The sequence below is a fragment of the Alosa alosa genome, chromosome 18, assembly GCF_017589495.1.
Source record: "Alosa alosa isolate M-15738 ecotype Scorff River chromosome 18, AALO_Geno_1.1, whole genome shotgun sequence".
Lineage (NCBI taxonomy): Eukaryota > Metazoa > Chordata > Actinopteri > Clupeiformes > Clupeidae > Alosa > Alosa alosa.
Window position 1 is genome coordinate 13705682 of NC_063206.1, and position 21040 is coordinate 13726721.

Consider the following 21040-nt stretch of genomic DNA (forward strand, 5'->3'; position numbering starts at 1 on the left):
TAAAAAGCAAAAAATTAGGTGTTTTCATCTCAATATCTCTGGCTGACAAGGTCAAAACTGCACGAAATTAAAAGTGTAGGATCATTATGACACCCTCTGAATGCATGCCAAGTTTTGTGTACTTTCGTTCATGGGGGCCTTACAATAAAATAATTTATGTGTACATTTAGTGACGTACACCAACAAGGATTCCCGGGACACTGAAAGACCGGGGTACACAAAACTTGGTGAGCATGTACCCCCACATGGATAGCATGGAACCGTCATTTTCGTTTTCATCTGCAGCCCCCCCGCTGGACTGGACCCCCCGAAAGGAGGGTAGGGCAGACACAGTTCTCTGTGAATCTTTTATGGTATGTTGGTCTCAAGGGCCCACATCAACCTGGCTCATAATCACTCATTTGTGATTTGCCCCCCCCCTGGTAAAAAATGAAAATCAGTAGGATTAAAAGAAAGCCAAAATAAATATTCATCATCATCATCATGGCTGCATTTTCAGTATTGCTGTAGAAGTAGTCGCTTGTCCACTAGATGGCTGTGACAGAGCGTCGCGCCTGTCACTGGCAAAAGCGGCTTTCCCGTTTAACGGGAACAATGACTTTACAAACATTTGCACAAAGACAGCTTATTAAATCATGTTGCGATGTTGATTTGTTTGATAACATGTTGTGAATGCCACAGACCTGAGGCGTGTCAGGGACGGGGTTAAGTTAAACTAGAAATTGGTTTAAGGGAAACATACAGGGAATCAAAGCAGCGATATGCGTATAGAGGTTGAAGCGTATCTATTTATCAGTAATGTAAGCGTTCTCTAAAAGCTGCATTATAACACCAATGCTTACTAGCTGGGAGATGGAAGTGCTTTGTCCGAGTGTATGTATGATTGTGTGTATGTACTTGCCTGTTCTCGGTGCTTCAGTTGCTTTTCCGCAAACTGGAGTATTGGGCAAGGGACACTTTTTCGATCTTCGCTACCAGACGGGGAGCTTATTGGCGAGGTGGGTTTAGAGTGGTAATATTATTTGGTGCTTAGTGAGGTTTATTATGACATTGTATGGAAATATCATGAACGATTGTTAGTAATGTGTATTGCCTATGTCATGTGTTAACCAAAGGGTGGTGAATTTGAATTAATTGATTTGTTGCTATGCATGGTTTAGTCCAGTGTTTTAAATGGTGTCTGCAGAGCGCCAGTCAGAAAAAAGGATTCCTTCTCAGGAGTGAGAGGTCCTGTTGAAAGGCCCTCTGAGGTAGGCATAGACCCTAGTGGGCATTGTCCCGGTGTTTGTTTTCCTTTTGTATCAGTGTTTTTTGTTTCCTGTTTTGTCTGTTGCATAAACCTGCCGGTAGCTTAATATTAATACTAAAAAAAAAAGGAGATTACATCAACTTGAATTTCATTGCCGGAGTCTCACCATCCGCTTGGACGCATTATTACAATGGCGCATCGTTGCAGTGAGACGTAATTTTGTTGGAAGTTAAAAGTGGGTTGGAAAAAACAATGGACGCTTCATACAAGGACTGTAATTTTACCGCGAGTTTAACATCTAATAAGGATAGGACGATGTTCACATGAAGTGTAATTCCCATTTCTTCTTGAAGTTTAAATAAATCTGAGGATGTTTATCGGACATGCTTGGTTTTACTGCAGGTACGTTAATCTTGTAATATCAATAAGGACCTAGGTAATGTTACCGTTAGCGTTGGTTGAGTGATGGAGGCATTTGATTTATTGCATTTGTAGAAAACTATAAATGCGGTTATACCAAGCAAATGTATAGCAGCACTGTTTGTATCTTTCGACTGTCATTTATTGCGTGCTACAAAAATCATTCTGTGCAATGGAAGATTTACCAACGCTAACCGGGTCTGATACAGTTTTGCCTATACATGCGTGAGACTGAGACGCCTGTTTATTTTGTTTTAAGTGCGTGCAGGGTGTGAGAGGGGAATCGATGTGCTTTGATTACAGCTTGGTAGTTGTAGTCTGTGAAATTAAAAGCACGTGTGTGAAGTATCCAAACAATGACACCTTCATTTCATTATGGCTGCTTTAGCAAAACACCTTAAGCTACTGTGTAGTGGGTCCCATTTAGAAGTGGCTACTTCATTCGCGCTTTCCTTGACTCATGGAGCTGCGTGAATGTTATTACAACTTTTCGCCACGATATGACAGTTTAAGTCCGCTTGATACTGTAAGGCGTAAGCCATTGGTTTCCAAAGGAGATTTTATTTGTGTCGCCAGCATAGCCTATTGACAATTTATGTTGTCAATAGGCCTACCTTATAATCCTACCTGTAGCTTAGGAAGCTAACAACTTTCTATTAGGATCTAGTTTGTTAGTTACCGCTTTGTCATAACTCCCCTGATGCATTTTTGCATTTAGAATAGCCAGAGCTGTAAGTATATCTCAATCGGAAAATTAAACAATATCGGGTGCCTATGGACTAGGCTGGGTGAACCCAGCCTGATCTGCCCGCTATTTATTTTTTGATTTCTTAAAAGATTGAGCTTGGTCTGATGAAAGCCAGACTAGCCATGGACCTCAGTTAAACAATGCAAGGGAACATGAATCAGCCTATATTTGCACTAACAATAACGGACAAAAGCTCTTCAACTTTGGCCCGTTAAAATGTGTATGAACAGTCTAGCGGACGCATTTCATCAAGGCCCATTTGGACATGTCAGTTATTTGCACCACTGGTTAGATGTAAAACAGCATTTCGTTTCAGACTAGGCTACTGTTACTTAATTTGTGCATTAACAATAACGTTTCAGACTACTGTTACTTAATTTGTGCATTGACAATAAAGTATTACATGAACTAAAGATGACTAAAATCTTATGTAGAAGAAGAAACATTCACAAAAAATCCATCCATCCAAAAATGACCTTTGTTTTTGATAGCTGTTGAAAACGGCATGGAACTGACAGAGATGTTTTTGTTTATAAATACATAAAAAAAAATAAATAAATAACATTATGCTGATACCTTTTGCTTTTCCCAAATACAATGTAGCCTACAGGTGTAAGTGACCTTTCATCAATCCAGTTGCAATGGATGAACTGTGATGAACTGCCCTACTTGTGATTGTTTAGAGATTTTAAAGGTTTTATAACAATTCTACATCTTCTTTGGCTATTCTACAATCTATTCACCTTTTCAGCACCAGTAGGGTACTTTCTGTGCAGCCGCACACACACACTCAGGCATGCCAAACAAGCATACACAAAAGTTTCAAGAGTGGGGGATGGAGTAAAATATGGAGACAAATTGAAGTGTGATTTATTTTCGCGGAACGGATGTACAGGACTGAGCGGCGGTCATATTTTGTACCGCTATGCGGTACATCTAGTTATGAACGCATTTAGAGATGCCGTTGGCCTACATGTAGGCCTACCCACCTGCATTTAAAAAACGGAATAGGCCTATGCGATTTTATTCCACTGCTTGGTTGAATTTCCCATTGTCCTACGTAATGTAGAACGACCATTAACCGTAGGCCTATGTTATTTGCACACCTATGAAGTAGGCCTAGATCCATTTTTTTGGCCGTATCACACTTGTATATTAATTCGCCGAACTCGTTGTGAAGTTGAAATGATCACGTTGCATCCGAGCTGTAAAATGCAGACGTTCAGAACATAGTAACATTGTAGCATATGACTGAGGTGGCTTTTAGCTAGATGGATGACAGCAGGCTAAGTAAAATCGCGATGTTTCAAAGCTAAAGTTCATCAGAATCTTGGGATACACCCGCTTGACAACAGGAGAGATAGAACTAACGACTGGCCTTTGGCCGTAGCAACCATCCATAGACCTCTCCAGAATAAGTCCCGCCTCCTAACTTCCGTATCCATCCAACTTCCTGGCGTCGATTGTCTATGGGAAATAACATGGCGTTTTGAAAGATCGTACCTGTCAAACTCTATAGGTGACAAAGTAGAAAAAGCTGCTGGGCAGATTGGCCCACACACTTCTGCCATCTAGTTTCCACTGGATTTTTTGATTTTCGGTGCCGTTTAAGTAGTATAGTCTATAGTCTACGGAGGCGGGACTTATTCTGGAGAGGTCTATTTAGAACTAGTAACGGCAGTTTGTCCTGCAAGTTGAGAAATTAGTTGATTATGTGTTGGAAGAAATTAGTTCTACAAACAAGACAGTTTTAGCGATTAAAACGTTTAAATTGTAACAGGAAATTGAACACAACGCAAGTGGCAACAGTGGGAATAAGCGGGATAATGGACTCCACGGTGGTCTGTTCGCTTCGCGTCGGGGCCGTTTTACAACTTCGACCGTGCATTAATTTCTGTGAACAGACCACCGTGTCGTCCATTATCCCTTAGGCCTAGGCTACATATTTCACAACTTGCCATGTAGGCCTAGGCTACTGTGACTGGTGAAGACTGGCAAGAAACCGCAGACAGGTCAGGGGATTCACTGCCCTGTTCAGACCCGGCGGCAGACACAAATTGACGGACGGGCATTACACCTTTCCAGGGGGGGCACGGTAACTTAAATTGATCACGGTAGTTTAAGCTGACACTTGACAAAACATTCTAATATGAAAATGTAGATGCAATTGTTGTAAAGTGGTGCAGCTAGGCCTACTTTAAGAGAGCCCCGTGTGCAGGGAGGGAGAGAGAGAGAAAGCGAGAGGGGATAGGCCTATGTGTTAGAGAACTGAGACGCGTGTGGAAAAAGTAGACGTGCTGTTGAGACTGAGCGAGTCATATTCAAAATAATGCAAAAATAAATCCGCAGATAAAACCAAAATCCTCGTTCATTTGCTAACCACTTTCAAGATAAAGTTAGGAAGTTAGCCCCGAAATTACGGATAACTTCGGCCCTGAAGCGGTAACAAGCTCCCTATGTTCTTCGACTAGGCCAGAAGAAAAAACAGTAGGCTAAAGGTTAACGCTATCAAACAAACCCAGGAACTACTAGGCCTACTTCTACTAACTATGATATGAGACATAGCCTACCTGCGAGCCGATAAGCCATATTTGTCATCGGATGACAGGGGTTAGAGCAGAAGTGAAGTAGACTGCGCCACTAAAACCTCCACTTAGGGTAGAGTGGGGGAAAACGCCCCCCTTAAGGAATATGTGATATTTCTGTGAAACAAAAAGCTAAATATGTGTAGAATTGCTATCTTAGTTTTGAGGGACAATGTCATGAATTATAAACCAAATATGAAAATTTTCCAGAGTTAACAGTTAATTAGTATTTCAACAACAACAAAAATTGAGCAAAAGGGGCGTTTTGCCCCAGCGGTGGGGTAAAACGCCCCCCAAGGGTGGGGTAAAATGCCCCCACCCTGTCAAAGCAATGCCCCTCATACATTAATAGCAAAACCAAAAGTAAACAACTAAAGTAAACACAATATATTGTGGAGCAATAAAATATAATCAATAAATTCAAGCTACTATATTTGATCAATATATTGACAATAGCCAACTCTGTTTTAGTGACTGATGAAAATTAGAACACTTGCCTAAAAATCCATTTTTCTTTTGTTTCTTGAAGTACAGAGCATGCATCCATTTTATGGTGGGTACTTGTACATCACCATTGTCAACATAGTGCATAGAAATAAAAACAACAACATTTTACTTCATCTAGTGATTAGTTTGTGAAATATAAGAGGGGGGGCGTTTTACTCCAAGGGGCGTTTTCCCCCACTCTACCATTAGATATTAGATCACATCCTGAAGTGCCCATATTAGATATTAGATCACATCCTGAAGTGCCCATATGATAGCTGGGCTTACCTAATGTTCCTGATTGATTAGTGTAGTAAAGTGGGTTTTCTTTTAAATGTTTTGTTGTCCACTAGATGGCGCTAGTTATTGGGTGGGTTAACCTTACGGCTGTGCTCTAGAATGCAGTGACTAACAAGTAGCTAGAAGCTGCAAGATGATACTGTTCCTTGTTACATGGTCATGGACAAAATAAAGCCAGTATCAAACATTGGACTCGGTTACTACAATTAGCTACGGAATAATACAGAAGTTTTATTTGCTGCTATATTGACAAACTTAGGGGCACAGATGACTTCCAGGACGGGCCTGGCCCCCCAAAGCCCCCCCATGACGCCGGGACTGCCTGTTAGGTAGGCCTACGCTAGGAAAGCAACATGCGCTGGAGAGATAGGCTACTGTATCAAACCTCGAAATGTAGCCTACGCAAGTTTACCCGACTGTTGTTCCCGCTGTTTATTCTCGTGAAGTAGGCTAGCCTATATAGGGAGAACCGGCCCTGGTCAGAGAATGTCTAATAAGGGGAGAACTGCTCTGCCCTGGTTCAGTCATGCCTCAGTCACCATAGCAACATAACTATGTGAAGGTGGCTCAAACTGAAATATCATTTGTCTAAACCAAACCTCTCAACCTGCCTTATCAACATGCTAAGATTGGATAATGAATTAATAGAGGCATGATTAAAAAAGCCCATTTTAAATTCCGTCCTATATGTCAGTGAATGACTAATCTTTAGTAGGCTACACATGAGTTAAGTCTCCTAAAGTAGCCTAAAGCTACAAAAATATAAAAATGATGGCATGGATTTGACAGTGGTCTCAAGGAAATCTCCTGCAGTAACTGAATCAAGGCTACAAAATCATTGCACAGCCATCTTTGACCATGAAGTCTTCACCTGCAAAATCTCATTCCAATGGAGTGCTCCAGAATGCTTTTGGGAGCTTGACAGCAGCACTGAGAAACATCTTCAATGTTTGGCTGTACATTTAACCATAACTTTCCTTTCATGCCTTTAAACTAATAGGTATACTGTTCTATATAAGTCAGAAACATTGTCAGACCTTGATGGATTTACACCAGCAAATACAACAGTGTACAGGGAACAGTAGCCTTTTTCAATGATTAGCAATAGTTCTGTTTTGGCCAGCGTGCTCATACTTACACTTAGAGATTTAGTGAATCCACCAGGTGGTGAGTGCTATAAATGGGATTAAATGTATGCTATCCTGGGAAGCTTTCTTCTTCCATGAGCACACTTTTTGTGGAGCAGCACTCCCTGGAGGATCTCACCCATGTGTCTGCTGTCACAGTCGCTGCTGTGCCTTCATTCAATTATCACAGTGCCTCCCCTCAGATAGGGGAGAGAGTTAGAACTCTCTCAGGGTCACAGAGAAATAAATGCAGGATGAATGTCACACACGATGACACAGAAATTACTTTTCTGGCATAATTTGATTGTATTTTAGTATTAATTATCTGTCTTCCAAAAACGTAAATATAATCAAATGTCTCAGGAGAGTGTGGTGTGGAGAAGAGAAAAGCATTGGGAGGGAATTAATTAAATTCTTTCAAGTAGGATAAGCTAAGGGGAAAAAAACTGAATTTACATGTGGTGTGGCTTAAATTTAACATACAGGTTAAGCACATTTCCTGTGTTTAGTAGGTGCATCTAATTAAAATTCAGTGAACAGACACCTCAGCTCCTTGGGGTCTTCCATTCTCCATTCTCCCTCTGCATCTCTCTGAGCGGCCTGTCCTGAATAATGTCATTTAGCAGCTGCTTATGGGCATGATTGATGATGGCAAAATCACAAACAGAATGTTCATGTTTGTCACTCTCAGTGCGATGCAGCATACTTCGAGGGACCTGGACCTTTTAGGTCAGGTCACATTGTCCACCGACAGATTTAATTAAATACAGGTGGCCCTTCTAAATCATTCAACAACATAACATTTTCACAATTGTCTGAGCAATCGGAATGCTTTTCAGTCAGAGCTACTGTATGTTTTAGTCAATGCAATTTTTTTTTTTTGCAGTGGGAAGACAGGGGGCTGTGGGTCGCTAGAGGGCTGTGTTCGTTAGTGATGGAATAATTATCTCATGTTCAATGACCTGGGGGGCATGTGACTGACTGCTGATTAGTTCCCATTTGGCAGGCTTCCAGGTTCTTGCACATGCATCGCTTTGTGATCCGTTTAGCAATTTTTGACACCAACATCGTTCGCGAGACATTTAGCTCTTTTCTTGATTGACTTTCTCTATTTCTGTGTCTTTTCTCTTCTATCTCCGCCAACCCCTCACCCTCCCAACTCCCAACACTTGCCGCCCCTGTCTGTATCTCTCTCAAATGCTTGGAGACCAATTAAGAGCAGGTCATCATTTTCCTGTTCATATGCAGAAAATTATAACACTAGCCCCATAATTATGGGCCTGAGATGACTTGTGCCAGGCTTCAGGGCTAACTAGGCCTGCTGGGAGGGCTGAGGACTCCTGGTGAAATCACATGGATCACCACGAAAAAGTAGCTCAAAGACAGAAGAAGAACGGCACTAATTCAAAGCAAATTCCGCAAATATGCTGGAGTTTTGGCAAATAGATCCACATCTCAATGCAAATCAACACAAGTGCTCATTCTGAGTGTGAGGTCTGGTGTCCCCCCCCACACACACACACTACATACACACACACACACACACACACACACACAAACACACAACTAACGCACACACACTGTGTTATTTAATTTGCAGATTTGTTAAATGTTAAATGTAATGACTGCTAAGAATGACCACAGTGGCCTCTCACACACTTATAAACATGTTTTCATATTTCTGCTGGCTGAAGTAATTGACTAAAATAGTTATTTTTAGTTGGCAAATAAAATGAACAGGCTGAGGTCCGTCTGGCATGTTAAAAAACCTGTTCTTAATACAGTAAGCTCTGTGTTGGAAACAGTGCACAATTGCTTCATAGACCAATTCATTTGGCTCATGTGAATGTTCCTTGTCTTTTCTTTAACTTTATAATATATTATTGTGTTAAATACTGCACTTCACTGTCCATTTGCATTGTGAGAAATCTTAGCAGTAAAAACCTAAATGATGCATTAAAATATCCATACTAGCTCCAAATCAAATATTGTTATACATGTCTACTGCAGGCCTGTCAACATTATCATGTTAACTTTTACAATTCAATGATTTTTTTCTTCTTCTGTATATTCAATTCAATTTGGATTTTTTGATTTTCGGTGCCGTTTAAGTAGTAGGCTATAGTCTATAGTATACTACTTAAACGGCACCGACAATCGAAAAATCCAGTGGAAACTAGATGGCAGAAGTGTGTAGGTCAATCTGCCCACCAGCTTTTTCTACTTCACTACCTACAGATGTTTTACCGGTATGATATTTCGAAACGCCATACATACAGTCGGTTAAGACGTTCGGAAAGGTTACCGCCCCCCATGAGGGGGAAAGCATGCTAACATCACACATTGGAAGTCAATGGGCGAACTCACTAGCATTTAGACTTTATACATTCGTTTTACATTCAGGTGGAGTTCTGCTCGTTTCTGAACACAATAATTTAAAGGAATTGTGTTTACTTAACTGCCTAGTGTATGCTAACAACCTAATTCACCCTCAATTGCCCAATGTTGACGACAAATTTCTCTGGAAGCTATATTCGATGGTAGCATCATTAGGTTGCTAACTGGCTAACTTTATAGGGTAAGGCTATTTGCACCCCTGGTACAATTAGCAGTGTATGCTATTCGTACCCTGGTGCAATAAGAAGTGAATTCTATTCGTACCCCGGTGCACACAGCAATGTGTCCTATTAGTACCCCGTCTGGTTCAAATATCAATGTATGCTATTCGTACCCCGGTGCACACAGCAATGTGTTCTATTAGTACCTCGTCTGGTACAAATATTAATGTATGCTATTCGTACCCCGGTGCACATAGCAATGTGTCCTATTAGTACCCCGTCTGGTACAAATATCAGTGTATGATATTTGCACCCCTGTGCATTTAATCTGGCATATTAATCACTTTTTTTTTTTTTTTTTAAAACAAGCAACATGTTTTTTTTTTTGTTGTTACATAACAGAGTGTGAATAGCTCAGCTGTGTAATAGACACTCTGAATAAGGTATGCTGTTTGCATCAATGTACAGTTAGAAGTGGATGCTATTCGTAGCCTGGTGTTTATAGTACTGCATGCTATTTACACCCTGGTGCAAGAACTAGCTAATTGTTGCAATCAAAACTTCCGCTTGAGAACCGATTTATTGTTCAAATTCATGCGCCTTTTCTCTAGAGACGTTGGTACACATGCACACTCACTCTGCCAAAACACATCACATGGGATTCAAACCCGGGTCTCCCGCATGCCAACCCTTACCTATGACCACTGCACTATCTGCTTCCTCAAAGAGGTGTGGTTTGCAGGTAAACTTATAGTTTATAGGCCTGAACGCCATATTCAACGAATTTCTGTTAGCTAACAAACTGACGTTTGTATGTGTTCACTCGAACAAAGATTATGAAAATAAAACACAACTTTTCCATCTCATATTTAATTTGAACAGATATTAGAGCTGAAACCGCTCAGAATTTTTTCACTTTAAATAAAAAAATCCAATGTCGGCCATATGCTTTTTGGGCACGCTGTTAAGCACATGTTTTGTTGTTATGTAACAGGGTGTGAATAGCCCAGTTGTTATTAAGGCTATTCGCACTATAGCAAAACTAATAGACACCTCAACTTTATATCATCAGTGTAACATAACCAAACTGGCACACATTACTTGTTAAAACTATTCCCACAGACATTGTAGGGAATGTGCATTCATGTGAGAATAAATTAAGATGCAACTTATGAGTATGTGGTGTTACGGCAAAAGGCTTAGCTTGCTAAACCGAGCTAAACAGTCCGGCCATTGAAAGCAGTTCTACAATGAGTACACTTTTCGAGACAGTTCTGGCCGCCTTAACTGAATTAGCAAAATGAGGGAACTTAATGTTACCCTTAACCTCGTTGACACACAGATAACTCTCAGTTCAAACGTGTTTGTGCCGTTTATTGATGTTTGCTAAAAGATTTAATATTTTTATAGGTGTTTTCTGTACTCACGCCGGTGCACCTCTATTAGATTACATGCAATTGAAACTAATGTTTTCCCCCTTGGGGGCGTTTCAGCCACAGTAACCACGGCAACTCGGGGCAGTAACGACGATTATGACTAGATGCCGACTGTATGAGTCTGTCTCAATTGGTGTACTTACGTGAGTACACTTTCGTGTAGTACACTATGTGCACTGTGTGCTTAAATAACAAAATAGTATTGTCTCATATCAAACACTAACTCCGTGCACTTCACGGAAATGATGATCGCAAACATTTTAATATAACTTTATTGGCGCCCTCAATTCGACAGTGACATGGTCATACTGTGTCAAAACATGAACCGCTTATGTTATAACTTTGCTTGTACCTCCAGAAAGTCTGTTTTCCACTGCTGCTGCTTCAGCTTTTCAAACCGATTACCAAAAGTTTGAAAACGCTCCTTCCCCTTCCACTATTTGGCCAAGATGGCGTCCGTTAAGGGCGAAAAGTGTCCAGCGTTGCACACTCAGCTTTTTGACCGTTATGAGTGCACCATCCGGGAACTTGCAGCCTTCGCGGTCGTTGGAATTTTCAGTGTGAACACCCTCATGCACTCAAATTAGGTATTGTAAGTGCAGAAGTACGCGATTTGAGACACAGTCTATGTATGTTATTTCCCATAGACAATCGACGCCCGGAAGTTGGATGGATACGGAAGTTACGGAGGCGGGACTTATTCTGGAGAGGTCAATTCACACCAAGAACGATAACCATAACGATTAAAGCGTTCACACTGAACAACTATAAGTCTCTCCTTGTGTTAATGAATGTGACGTAGGGGTGGGCGATATTGTCTGCGATAATATCGTGATTGTTGTTTTAACGATGTGCAAATTGACATTATCGAGTATTTAAATTACTTATTGGGAAAAAACACTCAAAATCATCACTAAATCCAGGAGGTGTAGCCTATGCGAGAGAAGCCCCTGGCTGCAGCAGAGCAAGTGTCACATGATCACTAGTCAGTCCACGTTGTCACACTCACGCCAGAGCGGTAGAAAAACATCTTTTTCTATGGCTCTGACTCACGCCTAATGTTTATTTTGTGCAGGGAGAGGTAGGCTACTTGGGATTTTGTGCGCTAGCCTACGTCTGTTCAATTGGCCTTTATCACGGCAGCCGAAGTAGGAAGTGAACAGCCCTGTTACTGTGTGAGCACAGGTGTTTCTAATTAAGTGTCAGATTCGGCCACAGTTACTTCAACCAGAGGCCTCGTTAATGTTTTTAGGAACACCTGTGGTTTGCCTGCCAACAGGAAATTGAACAGCCCTGCTTCAGCTGCCCGTGGGCTGCCGTGATAAAGGCCTATAGCATTGATGAGTCACGTTTTTTCCTACATGGTATTATATGGAGAGAAAACATTAGCCTTTGAGTATTTTAATAGTCAGTTGTAAACAAAGAACTCATGTAGGCCAAACCCTTTTGTAAATGGACTGAAGTTCGCTCTAATATCGATTATGCTAACCATTAGCATCTCTATAGGATTTCTCATATACATTTGCCGTAAGATAACGCATTAGTTTCTATTCTGTAACTTGGAATGTTAGCCTACATGATTTCTCTTAAACAAAACATCGAAGGAAATGACTGAGATGTACTCTGTTGGTCTGCTTAGTTTAACAGTGAATCCTAAGTAAAGGTTTTTGAAGGGAACTTCAGCTTCAGACATTCTGTTGGGAAACTGTTAGGCCTATTCATCTTCTCTAATGTAGCTGGCTAGACCATGTCATTGCCACACACACAAGTGGGGGCAGAACTGGAAATGTAGAGTGACAATGCATTGGTTGATTTGGTTAAAAAGTCACAGGTTAGGTTATTGGTTATTCTTATATTGATGCTATTCATAAATAATGAGCTGTAAAGTAACTCAGACTTTTACTAATTTCTTTTAAAGGATATCGACTAATTATCGTTATCGTCAAAATCACAAAAAATATTGAGATATTATTTTTTGTCCATATCGCCCAACCCTAATGTGACGGTTAAAATTTGATGGGTTCTGATTGGCTATTAGCTTTTTATCGTTCTAAAAATCGCTCTGAAAGTGATCCCCAACGATATCGTTCTTCATGTTGTTATCGTTATAGTTTATGTGTGAACGTCGTCATTCATAATAACGAGAACGATGTTTGTTTATAGTAATCATTATCGTTCTTTGTGTGAATTGGCCTTTATTAGGCTTACCTTGGCCTTGGAGATTGGCCCTTAACTATTTGATGGTGAAACAACAGAGGAGATGGCAATGGCATGTCCATCATGTCGACTCGGACACCAAAACTACAGGGCGTATCAGGTAACATCCCCAAGTTCAAGGTAGTGTGTTAACTTAAAAACAAAAAACAAAAAGATGCACTGCTCCTCCGTTGTGTTAGCCTCTGACCGTCCTGCCAGCCAACTGCCCCGCACCCCTCTGCTCAGTCCCCTGCCCTGCCCACTGTCTTCTCTCTCCCACAGCAAGCCTGAGCTGGGCGAACTCAGAATCCAGGCCTGGATACTTTGCCAAATAAAATTCCCTGTCAATCACATAGACCTTGCTTGTGATAAAATGGGAATATCTGTGCCCATGAACGTGTGTGTGTGTTTGTGTCTGTGTCTGTGTGTGAATGCTGCATGTGATAAAATGCTTTGAGGCAGATATGTTTTGACTAGGTGACTCTACATCCACCATGAGAGTGTGTAATTGCTGCCAGAGGAAAGATGATTCAGCACTATGTACACTATGCAAAAAACAAATGGGCTTTTATCTTGAGTTGTTTTTTGGACTTGGCGTAAACATCATTTAAAATGAACGCAGTCCAAATAAACTGACATTTAAAGGCGCTGAGGTGGGATTAATGGTGTTCAAACATTGTTTGTTCAAATGATATAAAACCACATTATCTCATTTGAATGATCTTTACAAACTCTGCTGATCAATATTTATCACCTTCTGACAAGAACAAATAATGGCTGTTAGGCAATCACTTATCAAATCCATTCCATCCCTAATATAAGTCCCTCCAACAAGCACAAAACAATAACTCCATTAGTAAGTCAAATCCATAGGATGGTGCCATCTTAATGAAATGTTCTCATTAATACATTAAATTGTATATGTCTGATTTTGCTAATTTCTATACTATATCAATACAAGAGGCACAATGAGTCATATAAACCATTGCATTGGAACCGACGTGTAGCTGTAATGGATTGAATGTCTGTGCAATTCATTAATTAAGAAACATCTATGTTTTAGTCAATGACAAAGACAAATGTCAAAGACAAAATAATTAACCGCCTGACCACATTCTATCTCATGCCCTTACTTAAAGACAACATATCATATATCATATCATTTTAGTAGTCTTAGATATAATAGGCCTACTTGTATGTGGCTTGGTGAGTAGATGGTTTTTGATATTTTCATGGTTACAGTAAAACTTTAGTTTAGGGAGCACACGTTAGCCATTCTTTCGATTTATTCTTTGCAAATCTTTATAAATGAGTCTATAAATTCTCTTTTTTGATCCAAATTATACATCAGTAACCATAGATCAAGAACAACTTCTTGCTAATACATATATTAGTAATAGTTAATTAAGATGTGTTCCCTAAACTAAAGTGCCACCCAATTTATTTTGGGTGAGTTCTTTAGTGCTAATGACCACACACCTTCCTCTAGCCTTGCCCTTCTCTTTCTTTCTCCCTTAGCTTTTAATGGGGTTGAAATGGGTGCTGTCAACGGAACAGAAATCTTTAAACGTTGTTCACTATAAACACCTAAACACCAGTGCCGGGAGTGGTGTATGCCTGACAGCCCCGTATGTGTGAGAAAATAAAACACATCACGGCATTCCTTTAGCCATCCTCATGTTCAAGAGTTGCAGGGAAAACAGTGGTGTGTGCAACAAAGCCCCTGAGGATGAAGTGTACTTGATCATTAGTACCCCACATTTCACCAATTACTGCCAATTGACTGACTACTGCTAGGCATTTTAAACTAGAATTCCTCTGTTAATTGTATACTATACACTGAAAAGGATCCGATAAGCTTTCCCCCTGTAAGATCTGAAAAAAAATTTTTTAGCTCAAACTAGGCCCGTCAAACTATCTCAGATAGCAGAGATTGCATGGCAGTCAATGCAATGCTAAGCACAACCCATTTAATACGGCTAAAAAAGGAAACAGTCATTGACTTCAGCGAGCTTGTTAAATTTAACCATTTTGCATTAACTATATCTTTATTCCTTTCAATTTGCCTCGCCTCATCAGATCCTTTGAAATTCAAACAACTGCCTGATTCCATATTGTGGATTTAATAACTTTAGCTGTTCTTGCTAAGTAGGAATGGGAGGGGCAGGGTTGGATTTCAGTGCCACTCAGAAAACTAAGAGAACATGGAATGTCCCAATTAGCTTGCATATTCATTTAATGAACAGCAAACTCAGTTTCCGATGTTACACAGGAGTAAATGTGCTCATTATTTTGCCTGTGCTTTCTTAATTAACAGGCAAGAGGACCAGTCACAATAAAAGATCTTCCTCAGCACTTTATAAACAGTAAATTTATTCTAAAGGTTACACATTGTTTTAATAAAGATTTGTTGCCATTTCTTGTTGCTCCCAGACATGTACGTAATTACATAGACCATGTTAAAACATAATTGATTTTCACCAATTCATATCAGACACATACGTCTCTTTAAAACCTTAAAGCTATACAGAAGAAAAAAACAAATCATTGACATCTTCTGGCACTCTTTCGTCTGAGCTAATTGCAATATCATATAGCCTACATATAGATGCAAATGCTATTAATTACTGTGTTGACTTTTTTCATCTGTGGTCTGTCATTGATGATGGTCTGGAAGAGATTGGTGTAACAGTTAATGGAAAAAATATATATATTTCATCAGTGATGTAGCTAAATCCATGACAGACATTCAGTAATGATATCATGCAGCTAAAGCACCTCCTACATAAAGTGTAATAAAGAGAAATCTGTTCACGATCAAACTAACCATCCCTCCATGTAAGATTCAGTAGCATCGTGTAGAGTTTTGTTTAATGAAGGTATAGGGCTTTAAAATGCTATTCTATTCTCTCTCTGCATTTAGGTTCTGGTGGCATGCATGACTATTGGTCTATTGTCTTATATTCCCTCCACTAATCAAAGCCCACAATGTTTGCTGCAGTCCCTGAACTCCAGAACAGTGATTCACAAGTGGTTGGCTATTAACCAAAAGGAGTACTACAAATGAGAAAATTAGAAAGTGAAGCAAAGGAACAGAGATCGAGGCTGGTGCTTTATCCAGTGGCTCTCTGGAGGTATGGGGTAGGCTGCTTGCTAAAGTGGGACAATAGTGGGATACCTAGTAGAAATATTGTTAGAAGTGCTATGCTATTGAACTACAAACCACTTATAGCTCCAAATATTTGCTGAATAAACAGTGCTTTTAACATAAGGCAATGTCATTAGTGCCACTATCAAGAGATAAAATTAGCATTCTGATACTTCAAGCTGTAGGGGCATATACAATAACAACAACATAATACTTCATGAACGCAGACATATGTATAAACTACTTCCATGTCAATCACTATGTAACTTTAACAATATTTAATAACCCCTTATGAAAGTGCTTATAATGCTTTGTGAATACTGGACATCAGCAATAAGCCCCAAGCAATAAACTCTGCCTCACATCATGCCTAATAATGCCCCTTAGCGATCCTAAAAGCCTGGGATTGTGTTTTGTTTTGTTTTAAGATTTTCAGGAAATGTTTAAAGACTCATCTTTGCATCTAATTAATAAGTTTTTTGTTATTTGAAGACACCTTTGTTCAAAACATTGATGTATTTATGTAATTAATTCTCTTTACAGAGGTTTCTTTAGGTTTGTGGTTGTTTATGGTTATTATCATTATGAAGACTTGTTCATCTTTTACTATGGTAACTACATAGGCCTATACCTGCAAGCTTTCATAAAACACATAGAAAAAACATATAGTTCCAGTCTGTCTATGTGTCGCTTTGCTTTGTGTCATGCCTAACAAGCCCCTTAAGTGTTCTAAAATCATTGGAACCTTACCCAGGACAAAGTATTCTTCATCAAAAAGTATCACTAGGCAACAAAAGACACGGCAGCTGAATTTAGTTTGGTGCAATAACTAATGGAATCCAGTTGTAGGTGTTACTGTAGTTTGAAGAGTGTTTTACCAGTATAACATAACGAGTTTAATTGAGGCTTAGCTTATCATAATCAAAGATCAGAACTATCAATTTTAGAAAAAGGTATGTGGGCGTGAAGGGGGCGGATAGAATTCTTACTTGAGAGCCTTGAAAAATCTAAGTCTAATGCGGCTTTTAATGTGACAGATGAAAAAAGACAAGCACACCTTACAGAGACTAACCACTAGGTAGAGACTGGGAGAATTCATCTTAATAACACCTGCTTTTCACTTTGGATGGACAGCGATGTCAGAGTTAATAGCTGCCCCCAAACCTGTCACTCTGCTCTTAAGCTCTCTGAGTGTGTCTGCAGCAAGACCAACCGTAAGAAGGAAATAGAAGAGATTAACCTTAAGACATTGAGAGAGGCTGGCAAAGAAGAAGATAACACACACCTGTCTCGCCAAACATTGAGTTAGATCTCACACACCTCTTGCTTCGCGTAATGCAACAAATCAGTGTTGTCATCCCAATTTGCAAGGGATATATGGAACTAAATGGCACAAACATACACTGTGAGGGGCAACATTCATAGCTGGCTGACTGACCTAGGATCAGTAATGAATAAAGCCTCTGGGTAACTATGCACTGCATAATAGCACACTGCATATAATACTATAATACTATACCTGCCATGTATGGAAAGGTATAGAAGGTGTGGAAAGATTATGCACACACCCAGTGTCATTTAATTAATAAGGGGTGCTTCAGAGTAAATCACACAGAAAGGTCTAAAGAGGAACAAAAGTTCTACTTTGATGGCAAGGCTGACCATGGATTAAAATGATCAACGATGCAATCACCAGAATATGCAATTTACACTACTTTCAGCTTTATCAATGGTGATGTTTAAAATATGACCATTATTCAACTCACAGTACTTCTCACTTAATACAGACTAAACAACCCTCTATCCAGTAGCTTTGCATTTTATAAAGGAAACTCTACTGTAAACATAATTAAATTATTGATGTTTCACACACACATGAAGAATGGTTAACAATATGAAGGGTTCAGATGCAAAAGCCTCTAAATGCCACCTATGTCAAAAATGAGATAAAGATGGTGAGGGGATGCTCTCCACACATAGTATACGCTAATCAAATAATTTAACTTCTAAACCCACTAAATACCACTCTCTTCCTGGTCTGAAATATCGATTTATAGGCAAAAACCTATAGGAGCCTGAATTTAAATGCTCATTTAAAAGAAAAGTGGTCAGACGGATTTAGAGGGTTTTGCATCTGAACTCTTCATATATTGTTAAAAGGAATAAAGATGCCAGTGAAGAATAGGAATGTCCATAATTCATATTTAAGCTCTATTTTTCCACCATGAAGACAAACAGTCAGGTGCTCGTCTAAAATAAGTATTGTACATTTCACAGGCACAGTGTGTTTCGTTTATTCATTTTATTTATTTAATTTCAAATTAATGTATCTATTGTTCTCTTGTTGACTTTTTCTCTCTGCAAAGAATGTCACTGCCACAGTATGATCACTGTGACACAGTGATCACGGCCACAGTATTCACTTTTCTCCCTTTTCATGTCTTCATGCTCTCTCTCTCTCAATCTCCACGTTAGTTCTCTTGAGTCAACCCTTTATTTCCCCTTTCCCAACATTGCTCTCTTGCTCCCATGTCTCTTCTTCCCCCTCAAATTTCCCTCTCCAGTATCTCTCTGCATTCATCAAAGCTCATGCCTTTCTTGCTCTCTCACTCTCTCTCTCTCTCTCTCTCTCTCTCTCTCTCTCTCTCGCTCACTCTCTGGGCAGCCTGACACATCTCTAAGTAGGCTGGCGAAGGTCAGCGCTGGAGGGACCATTTGGGGATTACCGACACTGACACCAAAGGGGAGGGAGCTGCCTTTCTCACTGCGATGCTGGTGAAAGGTCTAATTACAGTAGGTGTGGTTATTCAAATTGCAACTGTTTGTGTGTGTGTGTGTGTGTGTGTGTGTGTGCATGCGTGCGTGCGAGCGTGTGTGTGTGTGTCAACGCCCCATATTTCACCCTGCTCTTGGGGGCCCTGACATTCTTGTGATCGCATAATAATAGTTGGCCTTTTGCCTTTCACTCAAAACCCCTCATGTAATAACAATCCAGTGAACATTAACTCCAAGGAAGACTTTCAGACACTCCATTTTAAGTTAATGTCCAGGCTGGTGCCAGGTTTTTTTTCTCTTGGCTTGTGTTCAATTACATGAATCTAATATGGTGAAACATGACCTAAATCCCACTAAAAGTGTTAGTATGGAGCTGAAATGTTTTCAAACACGCTGAATTATGAAACACCCAGATGTTTTCATCTCAGTTGCTCACTATTACATCACACACACTAAATGTCAAATTCCCCAGTGTGATGTGGTGGGATAGTCTTCCCCGTGTCTCCCAGAGTTTGTGGGGAAAAAACAACAACAGTGAAAACCACAATTTATTCATAATGATGACTTTCTTTCATTGAGTAGTCCATGAATAACTGCCATGTAATTCCTCTGTTTGATGTTTAATTTAGAAGTAAAAAAAAAATGAGGCATTTCAAATTACACCAATTAACGGCAATGAAGTGAAAACACCAGGCTGTGTAGAATTGTTTACTTTGTCTCCTGAGGCAGCTGGGTCACTAAATATGGATGGTAGCAAACAGCATGAGGCCGCATGCTAAACAGTGGCGCAATGTAGGTGATACTTTCACTGTATGTGAAATGGCATGTCAACACTCCTCACCAATAATAAACATTCAAATCCACTCACAAATCCAGCAAACACATTAAAATTCATGCATGCATTACAGAGTTCACTCCAATGTACAGAAGATTCACACACACTGTATACATACAGAGTACACCCACTCAAAGACACACACACACACACACACACACACACACACACACACACACACACACACAAGAATTCAGAATATAATTCTGAAGTGGCATTTGAGTAGTTGCAACCGCTGCTTACCATATTCACTGTCGTAGAAGACGATGAACTTGTGCCAGTGGAGTTCGGAGACGAGGGCGAGCATGACGTCGTTGAGCCGCACGGGCGGCCGGGCGGCCAGCGTGTACCTCTCTCCGTCGGGGCTGGGGTTGAGCTGGCAGGCCGTGCGCGGGGTGCCGTCTCCGTTCCGCTGGATGAACAGGTGTGGGATGTGCATGGCGTCGGTCAGAGACTGCAGGGCATTGGCTGACGCACAGCCAGTGGACGACACCAGCGCCAGGATGCCCTGGTTCATTAGCTCGCATGCTGCAGTAGCAAAGCAGGGGTAAGAGGGAGGAAGGAGAGGGGGAGTGATGATGATGACGATGATGATGATGATGATGATGAAGATGGCAAGGATGAAGATTGCAACAATGATGTTTATGGGTATGATGAAGACAATGGTGGAGCATTTGGTGACAGTGAATGTGACAGTGGTTACAATAAGTATTCGGAGACGTGACATCAGCGGGTGAAAAAAGGCACAGAATTAGTGAGGACAAAATGGAGGTGGGTGACAAGAACAAGAGTAGGAGACAGATGAAAGGAGCGAAACAAAATGGAGGGCATGAGAAAAAGGATTATTAATGAGAAGGATGATATGAAGATGGAAAGAAAAAAAATGGTTTGCAGAAGGAAGCAAAATGTAGTGAAATTCAAAACAAGGCCAAAGGAGAAAGAGCATAATTGAGGACAGGATGTTGACGAGGTGGTGGTGAGAGACAGAGGAAAGTGAGGAGAGGAGAGAGGAGAGGATGGGGAGAGTAGCCAGGCACAAAAGGAGGAGAAGGAAGAAAGAAGGGAAGAAAAGAAGGCAGAGAGGATAAGTAAGATGCACACAAAAAGGAATTCTGTCCAGTGTTGACGAGAAACTCATTCATGCACACAGTGAACACACCAATGGAACAAACAAGTC

General features: G+C 40.3%; 1 protein-coding gene across 3 annotated transcripts in view; it reads right to left on the reverse strand.

The window, feature by feature from the left end:
- The window catches only part of grid1a (glutamate receptor, ionotropic, delta 1a), a 257939-nt gene that overhangs the window by 99767 nt on the left and 137132 nt on the right, over positions 1-21040 (reverse strand). For all 3 annotated transcript variants that reach the window (XM_048270208.1, XM_048270206.1, XM_048270209.1), the window contains exon 3: positions 20107-20391. In XM_048270208.1, coding sequence (XP_048126165.1) covers positions 20107-20391 — 285 coding nt within the window. The remainder of the gene's footprint in view (positions 1-20106; positions 20392-21040) is intronic.